Source organism: Rhinatrema bivittatum, chromosome 3, assembly GCF_901001135.1.
Source record: "Rhinatrema bivittatum chromosome 3, aRhiBiv1.1, whole genome shotgun sequence".
In the NCBI taxonomy this organism is placed as follows: Eukaryota; Metazoa; Chordata; class Amphibia; order Gymnophiona; family Rhinatrematidae; genus Rhinatrema; species Rhinatrema bivittatum.
In genome coordinates, this window is record NC_042617.1 from 532,216,073 (window position 1) to 532,234,133 (window position 18,061).

At 45.2% G+C, this 18,061-nt stretch overlaps 1 protein-coding gene across 5 annotated transcripts in view; it reads right to left on the minus strand.

Moving 5' to 3' along the window:
• The window catches only part of LOC115088235 (cGMP-dependent protein kinase 2-like), a 195,116-nt gene that overhangs the window by 29,875 nt on the left and 147,180 nt on the right, over positions 1 to 18,061 (minus strand). For all 5 annotated transcript variants that reach the window (XM_029596305.1, XM_029596301.1, XM_029596303.1 and 2 more), the window contains one exon: positions 5,449 to 5,612. In XM_029596305.1, the coding sequence (XP_029452165.1) occupies positions 5,449 to 5,612 (164 nt within the window). The remainder of the gene's footprint in view (positions 1 to 5,448; positions 5,613 to 18,061) is intronic.

Consider the following 18,061-nt stretch of genomic DNA (forward strand, 5'->3'; position numbering starts at 1 on the left):
CTCGAGGGTCCGAGCCCGGCCAGGATGGCCAGCCAAGTTTGAGTCGTGGGCCCAATGGAGGATGTGCTCCTGGAGACGGCATGGGACCACCATCTTCCCGGCTGGTACCGTGTTGGTGACTGCGAGGGATATGCAGGCTGGGTCGAACATGTGCCGAGGATTTTCGGGTGTATCTTCTGGCTCGAGGGAGCGAGAAAGAGCATCCGCTCGGGTGTTCTTTGCTGTGGGTCGGTAGCGGAGATCAAAGTGGAAACGTTCAAAGAACAGCACCCAGTGGGCCTGTCTAGGATTCAATAGTTGGGCTTCCTTTAAATGTTCGAGGTTCTTGTGATCTGTAAATATCTTGAACTTATGCTGTGCTCCTTCTAACCAGGGGTGCCATTCCTGAAGGGCCAATTTCACAGCTAAGAGTTCATGGTCCCCAATCATGTAGTTTTGCTCTGCAGCAGAAAACTTGTGTGAGTAGAAGGATCAGGGTACTAAGACCCCCTTGGAGGAAAATTGGCTCAGGACCGCCCATGCTCCAATGCCAGGGTGTCAACTTCGACGATGAAGGGGCGGTTAGGATCTGGATGACGTAGACATGGTCTGGTGCAGAAGGCTTCTTTCAAGGCGTGGAAAGCAGATTAAGCCTTGGGACTCCAAACTTGAAGGTTACTACCTTTCCTAGTCATGGTTGTGAGTGGAGCAGCTAGTGTGGAGTAGTTAGCGATGAAGTTTCTGTAATAATTTGTAATTATTTGTAAGGTGTGGAGGCCCACTGGCTGGGGCCAATCTCGAATGCCTTGGAGTTTCTCAGGGTCCATGGTGAAGCCACAATTGGAGATGATGTAGCCCAAGGTTATTGTCTCTGAGGTATTGGAGGACTGTTTGAACATGTGAGTGGTGGGACTTCAGATCTTTGGAAAAGATCAGTATATCGTCCAGATATACCATGACAAATGAGTATAGTAGGTCCCGGAAGATCTCATTCATCAAACGCTGAAAGACCGCAGGGGTGTTACAAAGTCCGAAAGGCATTACCACGTACTCATAGTGGCCAACCCTCGTATTGAATGCTGTCTTCCAGATGTCCTCTGGCTGGATATGTACAAGATTGTATGCCCCTCGGAGATTTAACTTTGTAAAGATCTGGGCTCCTTGTAGGCGATCAAATAGTTCGCTAATGAGTGGCAGAGGGTAATGATCCTTACGAGTTATGGCGTTTAGCCCACGATAGTCTATGCAAGGATGTAAACTGCCATCTTTCTTCTTCATGAAGAAGAGTTCTGCTCCTGCCAGAGAGTCGGTGGGTCTTATAAATCCTTTATTCAGATTCTCTTTAATATACTCAGACATCGCTTGGGTCTCCGGAAGCGAGAGGGAGTAAGTTCTACCCTTGGGAGGCGTGGTGCCCAGTAGGAGCTCAATGGGACAATTGAATTCTTGGAGTGGAGGCAGAATGTCAGCATTCTGTTTGGAGACTACATCTTTGAAGTCAGAATACAGAGCAGGTAACCTGGTAAGGGTTGTAAAGTTCAGAATGGTGACTGCTGGGGACACCTTTCGCAGACAGCGGTTCTGGCACTGGGGTCCCCACTGAGATAACTGATGGGATTGCCAGTCGAATTGGGGTGCGTGTACCTGGAGCCAAGGAAGTCCTAAGATTACCGGATACGTGGAATGCTTCAAGACAAACAAGGAAATTTCCTCTTCATGGAGGGTTCCCACGGAGAGGCGGAAGGCCACGGTGCGAGGAGTAATGCATCTAGGGAGGTGCTCTCCCTGGATTGATGCGATGCGGAGAGGTACTTCCAGGGGTTGAAGTGGAATCTGGAGTAGTGTGACGATATCGTCCAGAATAAAATTGCCACTCGCCCCAGTGTTCACAAGTGCGGAAGTGGCAAAGGAGCGTGATTCACTGAAGAGGAATACAGGGAGTAATAATTGGGGGCCAGTAACAGTAGCACCCAAGGTCGGGACTCTCGCCAGGCTCAGGCTTTGCAGTTTCTCGGACGTACGGGGCAGGATTGCAGGAAATGTCCAGAACCACCACAATATAGGCAAAGGCCTTGTTTCTTACATCAGAGACGATCTTCAGGAGACAAGTGCCCATGATTAATCTGCATCGGTTCCTCTGGTGATGGAGGAGGTGCCGGTAAGGCCTTCAACTGGGGGCTCGTAGCATGAGCTGGACGTAGGGCAGGATGCCGGAGGACCTTTACCTCTTGGTGTTGCTGTCGTAGGCGATGGTCAATCTTGCCAACCAGGGAAATCAGGACCTCAAGAGATGTGGGAATCCCACGAGCAGCTAGCTCATCTTTGAGGGCAGGAGACAGGCCTTCTAAATAGATTACCCATAGGCAGTTCTCTTGCTACCCCAGTTCTGTGGCTAGTGTTCTGAATTCTACCGTGAATTCAGTGAGCGAATGCAAGCCTTGACGGAGGTGGAGACGATGGTGACCCGCAACCGGCTGTCGGCCGGGATCCTCGAAGGTCCACTTTGAAAATGGAAATGAAGTGGGAGAGATGACTGAGGATATCATCAGAACGCTCCCAAAGTGGGGAAGCCCATGCCAGGGCCTTCCCTTCAAGGCGTGAGAGGATGAAGGTGATCTTGGTGGTCTCACTCGGAAACAGCAAAGGCTGTAGTGAGAATTGCATAAAACATTGGTTGATGAAGCTTCGGCAGAGGCGCGGATCCCCATTGAATCAGGGTGGTGCTGGGAGGGCTAATGATGCCCACTGGGGCAGGGTATGAGCCAGACCCCCTGAATTGGCCATAACAGAATCCTCTAGTTGAGACCATAGTCTCTCCACAGATGAAGGTGTCTCTCAACCAAGCAACTAAAGATTGCTTCCACAAATTACATGTACTAAAAAGAATAAAACCACTTTTCCACTTTCATGACTACAGAACAGTTCTGCAAGCAATAATCTTCTCTAAATTAGATTATTATAACTCTATCTTATTAGGTCTCCCCGCATCTCACACCAAACCTCTGCAGATGGTGCAGAACACAGCAGCTAGAATTCTGACCAACTCAAGGAGAAGAGACCACATTTCTCCAATCCTCAAAGACTTACATTGGTTGCCATTTACAAAGCCATCCATCACCTCACTCCGCTGAACCTACAAATCCCTTTCAGACAACACACCTCCTCCAGACCCATCAGAGAGTCATATAAAGAATCACTTCATGTACCACACTCCAAAACATATCAACATAAATCCCTCAGAGACCGAGCCTTCTCCACAGCCGGACCACCTTTATGGAACTCCGTCCCATCGGACCTGCAACAGGAACCATGCCTACTAACTTTCAGGAAAAGGCTCAAAACATGGTTATTTAAGAAAGCCTTCCCAGACCACAACTGAAACTTACTTACCGCCAATCTACCCTCTGACTGTACCATTATACTATAATCAATTTTCTATTACATTGTAAATTTTATAACATTGTAAATAATTGCTCTCTCTGTTAATCTCCTATCTCCTTTCTTATTCCTGCTCCCAGTTGTGTACTTCCCTGTTTTATTGTAACTGCAAGATTTTAAGCTCCACACCTGTTAACGTTCTTATATTGTATTATTTTTTCATCCCCTGTTAAATGTAAACCGGTATGATGCGATGCCTATCGTGAATGCCGGTATAAAAAAACCACTAAATAAATAAATAAATAAATAAATAAAATGAAGCTAATGCTTCCATGGTTCGCTGTTGCTCTCAGACATGAGCAGCTAGGCCAGGGATGGCCTGCAAGGCGGGAGACTCCGCCGAGTCCATGGCCTTGGCAACCTGTTGCGCTGGAGGTGGACCCTTGGCCTGGTGCAGGATTGGTACAGCCCTCTGGTTGCACCCAGAGAGCGCCTGCCACCAGAAGGCGGAGCACAGGAGGATACAGAGGCTAGCTGGAGCTTCGCCAATAGCAACCCAGGTTTTCCGCAGGTTGAGCCCTTGGGTACCCGGGCCGCCTGGTCTTAGGTGGGCCTCACAGGGTCTCCTAGAGAGGAAGCGCAGGGGAGTGCCCACCACGAACAAGGGTGCGCGGTCGATGTCCAAGCAAGGATGTCCAGAGGTCGCAGGAGGCCAGAATAAAGTGTCCGAGTGGATAGTGAGGATCAAGGCCAGAGTATCAGTCCAGAATGGTCAGCCAAAGCAGGGTTCAGTAAGTAGTCCGGGAGAAGTCAGGTCAGGCAAAGGTCAAGTTCCAGGCAGTAGTCAGACGTGGTCAGTGGACAGGCAGAGGTCGGTTCCAGGCAGCAGTCAGACGTGGTCAGTGGACAGGCAGAGGTCGGTTCCAGGCAGCAATCAGACGTGGTCAGTGGACAGGCAGAGTTCGGTTCCAGGCAGCAGTCAGACGTGGTCAGTGGACAGGCAGAGTTCGGTTCCAGGCAGCAGTCAGACGTGGTCAGTGGACAGGCAGAGGTCGGTTCCAGGCAGCAGTCAGACGTGGTCAGTGGACAGGCAGAGTTCGGTTCCAGGCAGCAGTCAGACGTGGTCAGTGGACAGGCAGAGTTCGGTTCCAGGCAGCAGTCAGACGTGGTCAGTGGACAGGCAGAGGTCGGATCCAGGCAGCAGTCAGACGAGGTCAGGAGCAAGCAAAGGTCAGTACCATGAAATCAGTCCGAAGGGTACTACCAGGAATGGCGAGACGAAGGAACGGAAAACACTGGAACAGGAGACACTGGATCAGGCAAACTAGAGACACCGGAGTGTATGAACCAAACGAGGTACTCGCCGGACCTGGGCCCCAGCCATCGCGGAAACGGACGCCGGATGGAACAGTGGTCCCAAGGTGCGGTTGACCCGGAGTGGGTCCCGACAGGCAACTGAACAGGGAGCCATGGAACGGCCCAATTGTCAAGGCAAGGAGCTAGTGGCTGAGCCCTGCTATTTATACAGGGCTCAAGTGACGTCAGAATCGGGCACTGCCCATGAGTTTCCCACGCTTGGCCCTTTAAAGACAGGAGAGCTCCGTGCATGCATGCTAGGGGGCGGGGCCAACGCCGAGGAGGACGCTGAGCCCCGGTGTGAGGAGCGCTGTGAGATGGAAGGCCCCAATGGGCCTGGGGATGTACATGGACACCGTGGATGAGCAGTGTTGGGGTTGAGAGAGGAGCTGGTAGATGGGCACGCCAGGTGAGCAGGCCCGGTCGCGGCACCAGCTTGGCCAGGAAGCGCAACAGGTGAGGAATTTTGCTAGCATGTAGTTTCTGTATAGGGACCTACAGCAGCTGGACTTGGTCAGTTTCCTAACAGTGTCCTTTCTCTGTATATATGGAATTTGGTAATAGGCAGTTGTGGAGTCACTGGACCCCCACCAAGATCAAACAGGGTGGGGATATTTAATACAAGTGAGATGAGGTAGGAGGCATGTGGCCCTCTCTTTGGCCCAGCTAAAGCAGAAAATGCTGGGAAAGGCCAATCAGAAGAAAGTAAAGAGGTACTTTGATAGATATGCTCACCGTCCTACCAGTAGTTCAAATATCAAAATTCCCAACATCCAGAAATCAACTGCAAAGTCATGTCCCTCATTACGAAGGATTTCAGGTGCCAGGTACTCTGGGGTTCCACAGAATGAGTATGTCTTCTCTCCTTTCAGCAATAACTTTGCAAAACCAAAATCCACCTATAGACACACAAATTATAACCCAAATTATGCACTTGTACACAAACTTATTAAGCAAAGTCTACCTATACTTATAAATGTAGGTAACTGAAATTCACCTATAGGTATGCACATTGGGCCTGATATTCAAAGCCATTTACACGCATAAAACTTTGCAATATACATAGAAATGGCATGTTAGAAAATTCTAGGTGCACAAAAAGTATGCCCAGAATTCAAGTTTGTATGCACTTTATGAGCGCAAAAAAAAAAAAAAAGAGACATTGGTGGAGTGTGGATTTTCAAAAGTAATGTGCACAAATCCAGTCGCACAAGTTACGCCCTAGTATCAGCAGATATAAGCTTGTGCAAGTGACTTTGCATGCGTTCTGATGGATAATTTTCAAAATGAATGTATGCATGTGTACTTTAGCTTTGAATATTAATGGAAATTCTGCAGGTAAAAAAAACACTTGCAGACTGTCTGTTTCTTGAAAATTATTCTCAACATGCTCAAAACCTATTCATACACATAGAAGGCTTGATTCATCCAAATTAATTTTGGCTTCTGGAGACTGTATAGAGGAAAATATTCAGATTTTGCCAAATAGAAATTTCATAATAGATGATATTCATGAAATATTAAGCAGAAAAGAAGAGATATTCCTCACATCCTAACTAAAGATTTGGATGCCCAGGAGGAGGAGCTATCATAGACATTATATACCTCCCACAGACCCACCGAGATATATAGACTCACTCAAAAACATAAACATCTTTTATTCATCACCCACAGCCCTCAGGCCACTAATATATTCGCTTCTATTTAAAGATATATTTTGGCCGGATTGCTGCAATAGGTGTGAAGATCCCATTCCTGTCTACGGTAGTGATTTTGACACTTTCTAAACTTTTATACAATTTCAGGGTATAATCTCTTCAGAAGGGTTAGAATAAGGAAGGTGATGGGGGTTGAGGAGGAACCTTTTACATTTGGGACACAATACTAACCACTGAGATACAGGGAGAGCAAGGAGGAGCTGAATTACTGGGGTAGATTTTCAAAGGGGTACGTGCTTACGATACGCACGTACCCCCCGAAAATCTATCCCAAACCCCCCCTGTGCGCGCCAAGCCTATTTTGCATAGGCTCAGCGGCGCGCGCAAGCCCCGGGACGCGCGTAAGTCCCGGAGCTTGCATGGAGGGGCGTGTCGGGGCGGGCCGCGAGTGACACTGCGTTTTGGGGCCGGGCCCGGGGGCGTGGCGCCAGCCCGGGGGCGTGGTCGAGGCCTCCGGACCAGCCCCCGGATCGGGTGATGGTGCGCCAGCAGCCCGCTGGTGCGCGCAGATTTACACCTGCTTTCCGCAGGCGTAAATCTGCCAACAAAGGTAGGGGGGGAGTTTAGATAGTGCCGGGTGGGTGGGTTAGGCGGAAGGAAAGTTCAATTTTATAAAATCTGGCCCACTATGTGTTGCCCTGCAGAAATCAAAGATGATGTCTATCTACATAGGACTAATATGCACACCAACAATACAGAGGAAAGAAATAGATTCTGTCAGGATGAAAGACATCTAAAGATGGTGAACAAAAGGGAGGAGCTACTTGTAGGGGTCTTCAATCTACCAGTAATGGATTGGAACCTACCAGCTGTTTAAGCTAAGAGTATGGAGGTCTTGGATGTCCTTCAGGTAGCATTCTTCAGTAAACTAACTGAAGAGCCTATTCACGGGGAGGGTATATTGGACTAATTCTGCTAAATGAAGACCATGTCCTTGACTCCATGATAGATGGAAATTTGGAGTATAGTGATCACCGAAAAGTATGATTCAATAATAGATTCAAACCAGAAGTAAACCATACTAAGACAAGGGTCCTAGACTTCAAAAGGTCTGACTTCAAGATGATGAGCTATTGTGCTGAGGACATCCTATCAGGGTCTCAGAATCTGAAGAACACAGAGGAAGCACGGGCAGCAATAAAAGGAAGCATCAAGAGGCAACAAATCTCTATGTAAATCAAGACAGCAAAGGGAAGAGAAAAAGAGACCAATACATTCTACAAAAAGATAGCAGAAATAGTATGAGCAAAAAGGCCCACGCCATTTTAAAGATGGCGCCGGCCATCCAGTGCTCCCTCCATGTGACAGGGGCCAGTCAATGGCACGGATACCCTGTCACATGGTAAGGGGAAAGGCCATCGGCACCATTTTTATTAGTGACAGCCGACGGCCCGAGAGCGGGAGATCGCTCCCGGGACTCCCACTGGACCACCAGGTACCTGTAAAATGTTGTTTGGGGGGTCGGGAGGGTGGGGGAAGCTAAGGGATTAGTTTTAAAGGGTCGGGGTGGGTTTTTTGTTTATCAGCTCGGGCGCAGCCAATAAACAAAACCGTGATCGGGCCGGACGAAAAAAAAACCCACGATGTGAATCGGAATCCGAACCGATTCCAGTTCCGATTCACTTCTCTAATACACAGCAGGTGGTGACATACCTAAGGCAGGATACAGCAGTATAAATGATTGTGAAATGATCACAAATCCCTTTCCTGAGGAGAAAGTACTTAAAGGACTTACAATTTCAAATACTTCCAGTGCCTGAATGTAATCTGCTTTGAAGTGCCGAAAAGCGGAATATAAATCAAATAATACATAAATAAAAATATGAAAGCTGAAAAGGGAATGAAACATGATTGCACAGTGAACACCCCAGTAAAATGAGAGAGTTCCCACTATCCAGACCAGAAGTGCTGACTGCACCCCTCACAGAGGAGTTTCTGGGAGACTGGAGGAAGGTGGATATAGTCTCACACCACTGAAGAGGAGATAAGGAAGAAGCAATTAAGATCATAGGTATGGAAACACCACTAAAAGAAGCTTAATGAGGTACTTTGAAACAAAAAGGTTACAAGACTCTGGACAACCTGGTTTCACATAGGGAAGATCTTGTCAAGAGATCTTATTACTTAATGACATTCTTTCATGAGGTGACCAAAGTAGTGGATCAAGGAGGTGCAATGGGGTCTGCACTAAATAAAAATGTGGTTTGTTTTGGGATTTTTTGTGGTTTTATTTTTTCATTTTATTTAATATTTGTTTCCATTTATTTGAAATGAAATAAACATCAAAAGGAACAGAAACAAAAATAACAAAAGAAAAACATAAAAGGAAAATTACAGAGCTGGGTTTTCCCCTCACCCCCGCTGAAACAAAACTCTCTACTGCAAAAATGTAAAAACTGAACTCATCCTCGGGCCTCCTCTGTGCCACCCCCCTGGATGACTCTTACTCCTTCCATGGGGTCTCCAAATAAGGCAGGAACAATCTCTAATTGCTCTTGTCCCCTCCCTCTCAGGCCCCAATTTGAAAATGGAACAGGCCGGTCCTGACTCAGGGGCCATTTTGTTTCATGGCCGTACAGTATACAGCTGCCCCACAAAATAACCAGCACCATTTTCAAATTGAGATTTGGCAGGGAAGGACTGGGGCTTGATCCTGCCCCATGTGAATTTTGGAGATTCCCATGGAAGGTAAATGATTCATCTGCGGGTAGAGGGCAACAGAGGCAGGTCTATGAGAGTTATTTAGTTCTTTCATTTTGACAGTGCTGAGTTTTTTGCACAGCAAAGGTTGGAGACCAGGTGGAACAGAGCAGGTTGAAACACAACAAAAAAATGAAAAAAAAACCCCCACTCACGGGGGTTGTTTGTTTCATTTTGAAACACCACCTAGCAAAACATGTCATTTCAAATCAAATGCACACCCCCAATAGTGCAATAGATGTTACCTGTGTGGACTGAAGCAAGACCTGTGGCACTATTTCATACAGAAGACTGGCAAACATGCTAGCCAGTATGGGTGAAGGACAGAAAGTTCTTATCTCATTAAGGAGATGGTTAAGCAACTTCTCAGAGTGGTAGTCAACGGAGTTCAGTGAAGTACCCCCAGGCTCTGTGCTAGGGATAGTTCTTTCCAATATCTTTATTAGTGACAAAGTAAGAGAAATTAAAGGGAAAATATATCCATTTGCAGATGATGCCAAAATCTGTAACAGAGTGCATGCACTGGAATAGGTGAAAAAAAACATAAAAGGCCATGTTATGCTTTATGAATGTTTTATCGATGTAAGTAGCACTGAATGACTAAGACATAACTAAAAGGTGGCCTGGATAAACAGAGAATAGTCAAGGGTCTCTTAGGTGTGTTACAACGCAAAAAAATATAAAATGCACCTGGGGTAACAAAAATTATTTGCCACTTTCCAGCTAGGAGAACATGAACTGAAAACTGGAAACTGCCACACAGGAAATGCTAAAATTCCAATAGTTCTTTTTGATTAATACTACAGTATGACATGGATAAGTGCTATTCACCAGAAGAAACGGATGGGTCAGGCTGTTTCGGTGGCTATCAGAAAACTTATAAGCTAATGGAAAACAAAACCTAAAAATATGTTTGAGGTGTGGCTAGAACTATTGGATCAGATAGCTGTCTTAAAAAATGAACTGCTGCAAGCGAAGACAAATTAGACAAATTTAATACGATATGGAATCTTTTACAGAAAATGAACACAGACTCCAGTTTCTAAAAATCTGTCCTTTTCTTTCATTTTCTTCTCTAATAAGATTCTTATCCCGAGTTGCTTTATATGTTGAGTAAATAGTTTTATATTGGTTGGTTTTCGTCTCAAATTATTTGAAGGTGTGTGGTTGGAAGGGATGGGTAGAAAGGATTATTGTTTTAACTCTGTTATGGATTTCATTTTTTTTTGTTGGCTTTCTGAAGAAGTGATCATATTTTTTGGCAAAATATTTCTGGATGTCTGTCAATTGTAAAGGTATTCTGGGTTGAGAATACCAACAGATGGTGGGAGTAAATGGGGCTCCCTCTAGCAAACGAGGAGTTAATAGTGAAGTGCTTCAGCAGCCAGTCCTGGCCTATCAGGCCAGCCTCCAAAATGCAATTATTTTTATTTGGAAAAATTGCCACAGGTCTTTTGGCCCTAAATATTTCTACATACTGATTTTGGGTGAATTGAGATCAAAATTAGTGACAAAGTTTACCATACAAACTCTTAAACTTCGTAGTTGATTTTCATGTCCACTGAAACTTAGGTCACTATAATATAGTGCATTTTTCAGAAATGCACTATATTATAGCCAAAATGGTATAGATATACAAAATTACTTCCCAACACCTAGCCATACGTCCATTACACTTCAACCAAATTTCACCTGTTGGCATAAAAAGTGACCAACTATAATCTACCTATAAATACAATGACAAATATTCACTTATGGATGCGCAGAATTACCAAAGTACCTTTTCATGTGTCCAAAATTACAAATGGTCGGGACAAATGGTCGGGATTCAATTAAGCTTTTATGTCATTCTCTGTTTCTCTGTCTATGAAGAAAGCTCTTTATGAATCACAGGTTAAAACAGATCATCATAAACTGGTATCAATATAAAAAAAAATTAATTTATAAGTTACACATGTGGTTAAATACATACAATAAAAAAAACTTGAACAGATGCAGTATTAAAAATAATCCTATATGTAATGTACACTCACCACACACATCCTCAACAATTGCTTACATTAGGCTACAACAACATATATATTTAACAAAGTCCAAAATGTGGGTTAAGACTAGCAGGCTAAGGAGGTAGCTGTTCGATTGGTACATGAAACATTAGTTACCAATTGTCACTTGGAAGATTTCAGTACATTTGTCACAGATTTAGCATCAACAATAGCCCTGAGACACAATTTCTTCAAGTTCGGCAATTATTTTTACAAGCAGACTAAGCAAACAGCAATGGGTGCCACTATGGCACCGTCCTTAGCCTGCTTGTATGTGGGTCGGATTGAAGAAGCATATATTTATATGTCTGAATAAATAAACCAGACCACATAGTATTATGGATCCAGTTTATTGATGATTTTTTTTCTTATGGAAAGGACCTCCTGACATATTTTGTTGGTTCACTACTTCTATCAATACACCTGACCCTAATCTTCAATTTACCTTTCAATCTGACAGTCAGCAAATTTCCTTTTTGGATCTAACAGTTATGGTGTGCTGTACACTTCGGGCCGGATCTTCAAAAGGTTACACGCATAACCGGCCTTACGCGTGCCAGGCCTATTTTCAAAAGGCCCGGCGATGCACGTAAAGCCCCGGGATGTGTATAAGTCCTGGGGCTTTACTAAAGGGGCGGGTCCAAAGGCTCCAGGCACAGTGGACATTTGCCGCTGTGCTTGGGATCACGCGCCGGCAGTTGGCCGGCGTGTACAATTTACTTCAGCCCAAAAAAAAGAAATCAACAAAGGTAGGGGGGGGAAGGGCAGGGGAGGTAGGGAAGTTCCCTCCGAGGCCACTCCGATTTCGGAGTGGCCTGGGAAGGAAAGGGGGAAGGCAGCGCAGCTCTGAGCAGGCTCAGCGCACGCAAGGTGCACAATTGTGCACCCCCTTGTGTGCGCCGACCCCATATTTTATAACATGCACGCGCCTATGTTATAAAATTGGGCGTACATGTGTGCGTGCCGGGTAACACGCGCACATGTACGCCCGCGCTCTTCCTTTTAAAATCTACCCCTTCAATTTTTACTAAACCCACAAATAGGAACAACCAGATGCATTTTCAGAGTTTTCACCCACAACATTTAGGAGTAATATACTGGTGGGTCAATTCCTTCATCTTAGAAGACACTGCCGTACGGTTGATGAATACAAGAAACAAGCGGTTTCCTTATTTAGTAAATTTGAGGCTAGAGGTTATCCCTATAGATTACTCAGGAGAGCTTACAAACGAGCTGTACTTGCCAACAGATAACTTTTGTTGCCGACTAGCCACTGTCTTCCTACTGACCGACCGTGCAGTGGGTGTTCTACCTTTTTCGGTATGCTCCAATCAGTTAGAGCAAATCATTTTGAAACACTGGCATGTCTTATCCCTCTACCAGGTATTTAAGGCAAAACCTAATATTGCATGAGCCAAGGGTAAGAACCTTTGAGATTTCCTAGTCTCAGTTACCTCTCATTTACCATATACCTCCAGTACTGTGGGACAGTATAAATGTATAGGATGCTCTTTTCTATTAATGTATATACGATTCAAGAGTTTCGGCATTTCATCTTACCCATTAAACTGTTGTGCAGTTGGACCCTTGGCCCGAGGTGGGGTTAGCACTACCTGAGAGGGAAGACCCCCACAGGTCCCCACCGTCGGGAGGCGAGGCCGGATGGGAAGCAGAGGCAGACAGGGACTTCACCTATACCAGCCCATGTTCCCCGCATTTTCCCCAGGGCCGGCTGGTCTTAGGTGGGCCTCTGCATGAATGATCCTGGGGGCAGCCAGGCATGAAGCGAGACAACAACAATGAGGATCCAGTTCAGGGGCCACAGCAGGCAACAAGAGAAGTCAGGTCTGGTACAGGGGTCAAAAGCAGGCAGCAAACTCATAGTCAGGTCTAGTTCAAGGGTCAGAGGCAGGCGGAAAACTCATAGTTGAGTCCGGTCTAGGGGTCAAGCCAAACAGTCCAAGAGCAGCGAGAAGGAACCAAGGCTAGGCAGAAATGGATAGTGGAACTCAAGATCAGGAACAAGCAGGAACAAAGACTGGAACTCAGGATCAGGATCAATGGCAACTCAGGAACAATGCTCGTCTTGTTCCTGAGTCGTCTTGGCGACCTGTTGCCTAGGCAAGCTCTGATTGGCAGAGCTTGCCTTAAATACTCTGAGCCACTGATGTCATCAGTGGGGGTCGCGGGAGCATTTCCCACTGCGGCCCCTTTAAATCTCGGAGCGCGATGCGAGCACGCCTAGGAAAGGGACACCGAGGGAGGCGGCGGCAATGGCGTGGGCCACATGGCGGCAGGCACCGCCGGAGAGAAGACGTGGTCCGACTGGGGGGAACACCTCGCCATGTTGGAGGGGCCAGGGCATACAACAGCAGCATGGCCACAAAGAGGGCTGCTGACTGCTGAGATAGCAGGATGGACCGAGCTTGGAGCCCAGTGTCAGAAGGTAGGAGGCCCTGGCCTGAGGTCTCCTTGGTCCGAAATTGTAACAAACACACATTAAAGAGCTATTTTGACTGCAATACTACTCAGGTGAGTGATCGTGTATCCATGCAATAAATTATATATAGGTCAGAATTCCTTATCCATCAAGACTCGTATTATCCAACAGTGTACACAAGAGCTGTTAATATAGAACCAGTAAACTGGAGGCACCTATTGTCAAACATTGGCTTGAATAAGCACATACTTTGGAACAACTCAGATTTTTTGTTGTTCAATGCTTAGATAGCAATAGGGGGAGTCATTTATCCTTACAATTTCAAGAACAATATTACTTCTATAATTGGCACCCAATATCACCTGATGGATTAAACTCATCCATTGAATGGGAAGCCTTTATATGATGTACTATTCTTAGTCATTTGATTGACGTTCATGATTAGTTTCATGGTTTTGACAGTCATACATTACAATACTCATGATTTGTCCATGTACACTAAATTATATAGTTGATTTTTTCATTTGATAACATGTTTAAGTATATAGAGCAACCAGTTCCTGTTTTTGTTTTTCATAAACATGATACTGAAAGGCAAGAATTTACATTCTTATCATCTCTACCCCTTTCTTTCCCCTCTTTTTCTCTGTGATGATATACTTCATGTAGGTCATTTCATTCATTTTTTGCAAATTGCTTTGAGTCCCAATGTTCCAGTTTTCTTATCTTTTGAATAGCCCTATTGTAAACCGTTATGAATAGCCCTATTGTAAACCGTTATGATGGTAAATAACTTAATGACAGTATATAAAAACTCTTAAATAAATAAAATAAATTCAATTCAATTCTGTATGTTTATGCCATAATCTCCCATACGACATTTTCATTGTGCCATTGCGAGCGCTTATATCTACAGTAATTAGTTAACATCATCAGTTGTATGCTTCTGTTATCAGTTAGTATGCCAGGGCTATGCAGTAACTTATAGAGATGTGAATCGTGTCATCGATCATCTTAACGATCGATTTTGGCTGTGGGGGAGGGAATCGGATCGTCGCTGTTTTGTTTTTTTAAATATCGTGTAAATCGTAAATCGGGGGAGGGCGGGAAAACCGGCACACTAAAACAACCCTAAAACCCACCCCGACCCTTTAAAATAAATCCCCACCCTCCCGAACCCCCCCAAAATGTCTTAAATTACCTGGGGTCCAGTGGGGGGGTCCCGGTGTGATCTTCCACTCTCGGGCCACGGGTGCGTTGATAGAAATGGCGCCGGCCTACCTTTGCCCTGTCATATGTCATATGACAGGGCAAAGGTAGCGCCGGCGCCATTTTGGTTCCTGTCCCCCGACGTCACGAGCGTAGGAGATCGCTCCCGGACCCCTGCTGGACCCCCAGGGACTTTTGGCCAGCTTGGGGGGGCCTCCTGACCCCCACAAGACTTGCCAAAAGTCCAGCGGGGGTCCGGGAACGACCTCCTGCACTCGAATCGTGTTGCCGTATTGCAAAATGGCGCCGGCCATATGGCCGGCGCCATTTTGCAATACTCGGGCTGGCACCATTTCTATCAACGCACCCATGGCCCGAGAGTGGAAGATCACACCGGGACCCCCCCACTGGACCCCAGGTAATTTAAGACATTTGGGGGGGGTTCGGGAGGGTGGGGGATTTATTTTAAAGAGTTGGGGTGGGTTTTAGGGTTGTTTTAGTGTGCTGGTTTTCCCGCCCTCCCCCTCCCCCCGATTTACGATTTTTGACGATAAATCGGGGGAATTCCTATTATATATCGCCTCTAACGATTTTTGACGATTTAAAATATATTGGACGATATTTTAAATCGTCAAAAAACGATTCACATCCCTAGTAACCTATGTGTGAGGTTATGCTCATTGTTCACCCGGTCCCATGGCATTAATGCTAGTCTGGATTCTGTGCACATCTTGTGCGTTCCATATTAGCATTGCAATGGGTGAACAAGATGACGTATTTCTGTACCTGTGTTTTAGCTCCCTTACATTTGTCTTCTATGACAACAGGGAGATAGGCACTGTCAGTTTTTTCAAACGTCTAACCTGATTCTCAACGATTGTTTCCCTGTCGGGCACTTTCTTTGTTAGCTACTCAGGGCTGTAAAGTAATTCACATGTTCAGGTTGTTTTTACATCTTCTGTTTAAATGCCAACCAGAATTGTTTTTAGCTTATTGGAGTTATAAAAAAATGTATGTGTCAGGCTATTTTCATTATTTGTTTGGTTTTAACGCTATAGGGGATTCGGAATATGATATGCGTATTACATACTATAATATAAATAGAAGGACAAGAAGGTGCATTGTGCACCTCATTTTCAGTTCCCACAAAACCAGCTGTCAGTTTCAGTGATGGCAGGGAAGCAGGCTAGGTAAGCACTACAATATATATAGAAAGATGAGATGGCGCATCTACGTGCCTCGTTTCTAGTTCCCGCGTAACCAGCTGTCAGTTTGGTGCCAGTAGGGAGGAAGACAAGGTAAGCATTTATGTATAATATGATCTTTAGTGACTATTTTTTGGTGGAGTTCCTTTCTATGATTTCCCTGCATATATTTTTTACATATATCGTTTTCTTTCTGGCCAAATAGTTGTTATTGTCTCATTTGCACAGCAGATTGTTTGGCATAATAAAACACTGATTCTGCTGAAGCAACACTACAATGAGTCTAAAAGTGACCTTTTTTATGGCATTAAGTAACCGACTCTGGGTTACTATGTGATACAGGTTTTCTTTATATATAGATTACATATTTAAAGCAATCATATTCTGTTAATAATTAGATATTTTGTTTTGAATTTTCATGTTTTGAAATAGTGGAAATTTTCTATATTATCTATTGAAGGAGTTTTAATAAAGAACATTTTTCTGAAGCGAACACACACACACTTTCTATTTTTCTGGTAAGTTTACTTGATGTACTCTATTCAGTAGTTAATTAATATGAGCACCATCCATCCATACTTATCTCTTCATTTTTTATTTTTGGATAAATCGTTGCCACAAAGATTTTTGTTGGTTTTGTACCAATACAATTTCTTTAAGATAGACAACATTTCTTTCTATTCTCATCGGTAAATTGTTTAGATTATTTGTCATTGAACAAATACATTAAACAGTTATTTTCTGTTTTCCATATACAATGATGTTTTCTATGTGGCTTGTTGATGTTTTTCCATGTTCAAATTCCCCCTGAAGAAGGCAACAGGTGAAACGAGGATCATTGGGGTCCTTCAAAGTTGAATTTCAACATTGGCTTGTGTAATTATGTGATTTTTTTTTTTTATTGAGCCTGCTAGTCTTATACCACATTTTGTACTCTGTTTAATAATCTGCCTATCTATTCAGTGTATCTACCCTGTTTACACTATGTTCTTTGTTCATATCTCTTCTTTTGGTGCCATTTCCCACTATTGTTAAATTTAAAGTTTAAAATCTTTCAATGTAACAAGTTGTTCTATATGTAAACCGGAGTGAAGGCAACTATGCTATACCTCGGTATATAAAAAAATGCTAAATAAATAAAATAAATAATAAATATATATGTTGGTTGTAGCATAATTTTAAGCAATTGTTGAGGATGCACGTGGTGTGTGCAATACATATAGGGGCGGATTTTCAGAGCCCTGCTTGCCTAAATCCGCCCAAAACCGGGCGGATTTAGGCGAGCAGGGCCCTGCACGCCGGTAAGCCTATTTTACATAGGTCTACCGGCGCGCGCAGAGCCCCGGGACTCGCGTAAGTCCCGGGGTTCTCCGAGGGGGGCGTGTCGGGGGCGTGTCGGGGGCGGTCCCGGTCGTCGCGGCGTTTTCGGGGCGTGTCGGCAGCGTTTTGGGGGTGGGTACGGGGGCGTGGCTACGGCCCGGGGCGGTCCGGGGGCATGGCCGCGCCCTCCGTACCCGCCCCCAGGTCGCGGCCCGGCGCGCAGGAGGCCCGCTGGCGCGCGGGGATTTTCGCCTCCCAGAGGGAGGCGTAAATCCCCCAACAAAGGTAAGGGGGGGTATAGACAGGGCCGGGCGGGGGGGTTAGGTAGAGGAAGGGAGGGGAAGGTGAGGGGAGGGTGTTAGAGGATTCCCTCCGAGGCCGCTCCGATTTCGGAGCGGCCTCGGAGGGAACGGGGGTAGGCTGCGCGGCTCGGCGCGCGCCGGCTATACAAAATCCATAGCCTTGCGCGCGCCGATCCAGGTTTTTTAGTAGATACGCGCGGCTCCTCGCGTATCTACTAAAATCCAGCGTACTTTTGTTTGCGCCTGAGCGCAAACAAAAGTAGGCCTATTCGCGCTCCTTTTAAAATCCGCCCCATAGGATTATTTTTAGTATAGCATCTGTTAAAGTTTTTTAATTGTATGTATTTAACCACATGTGTAACTTATAATGTAATATATTTATATTGATATTATATATGTATATATACAT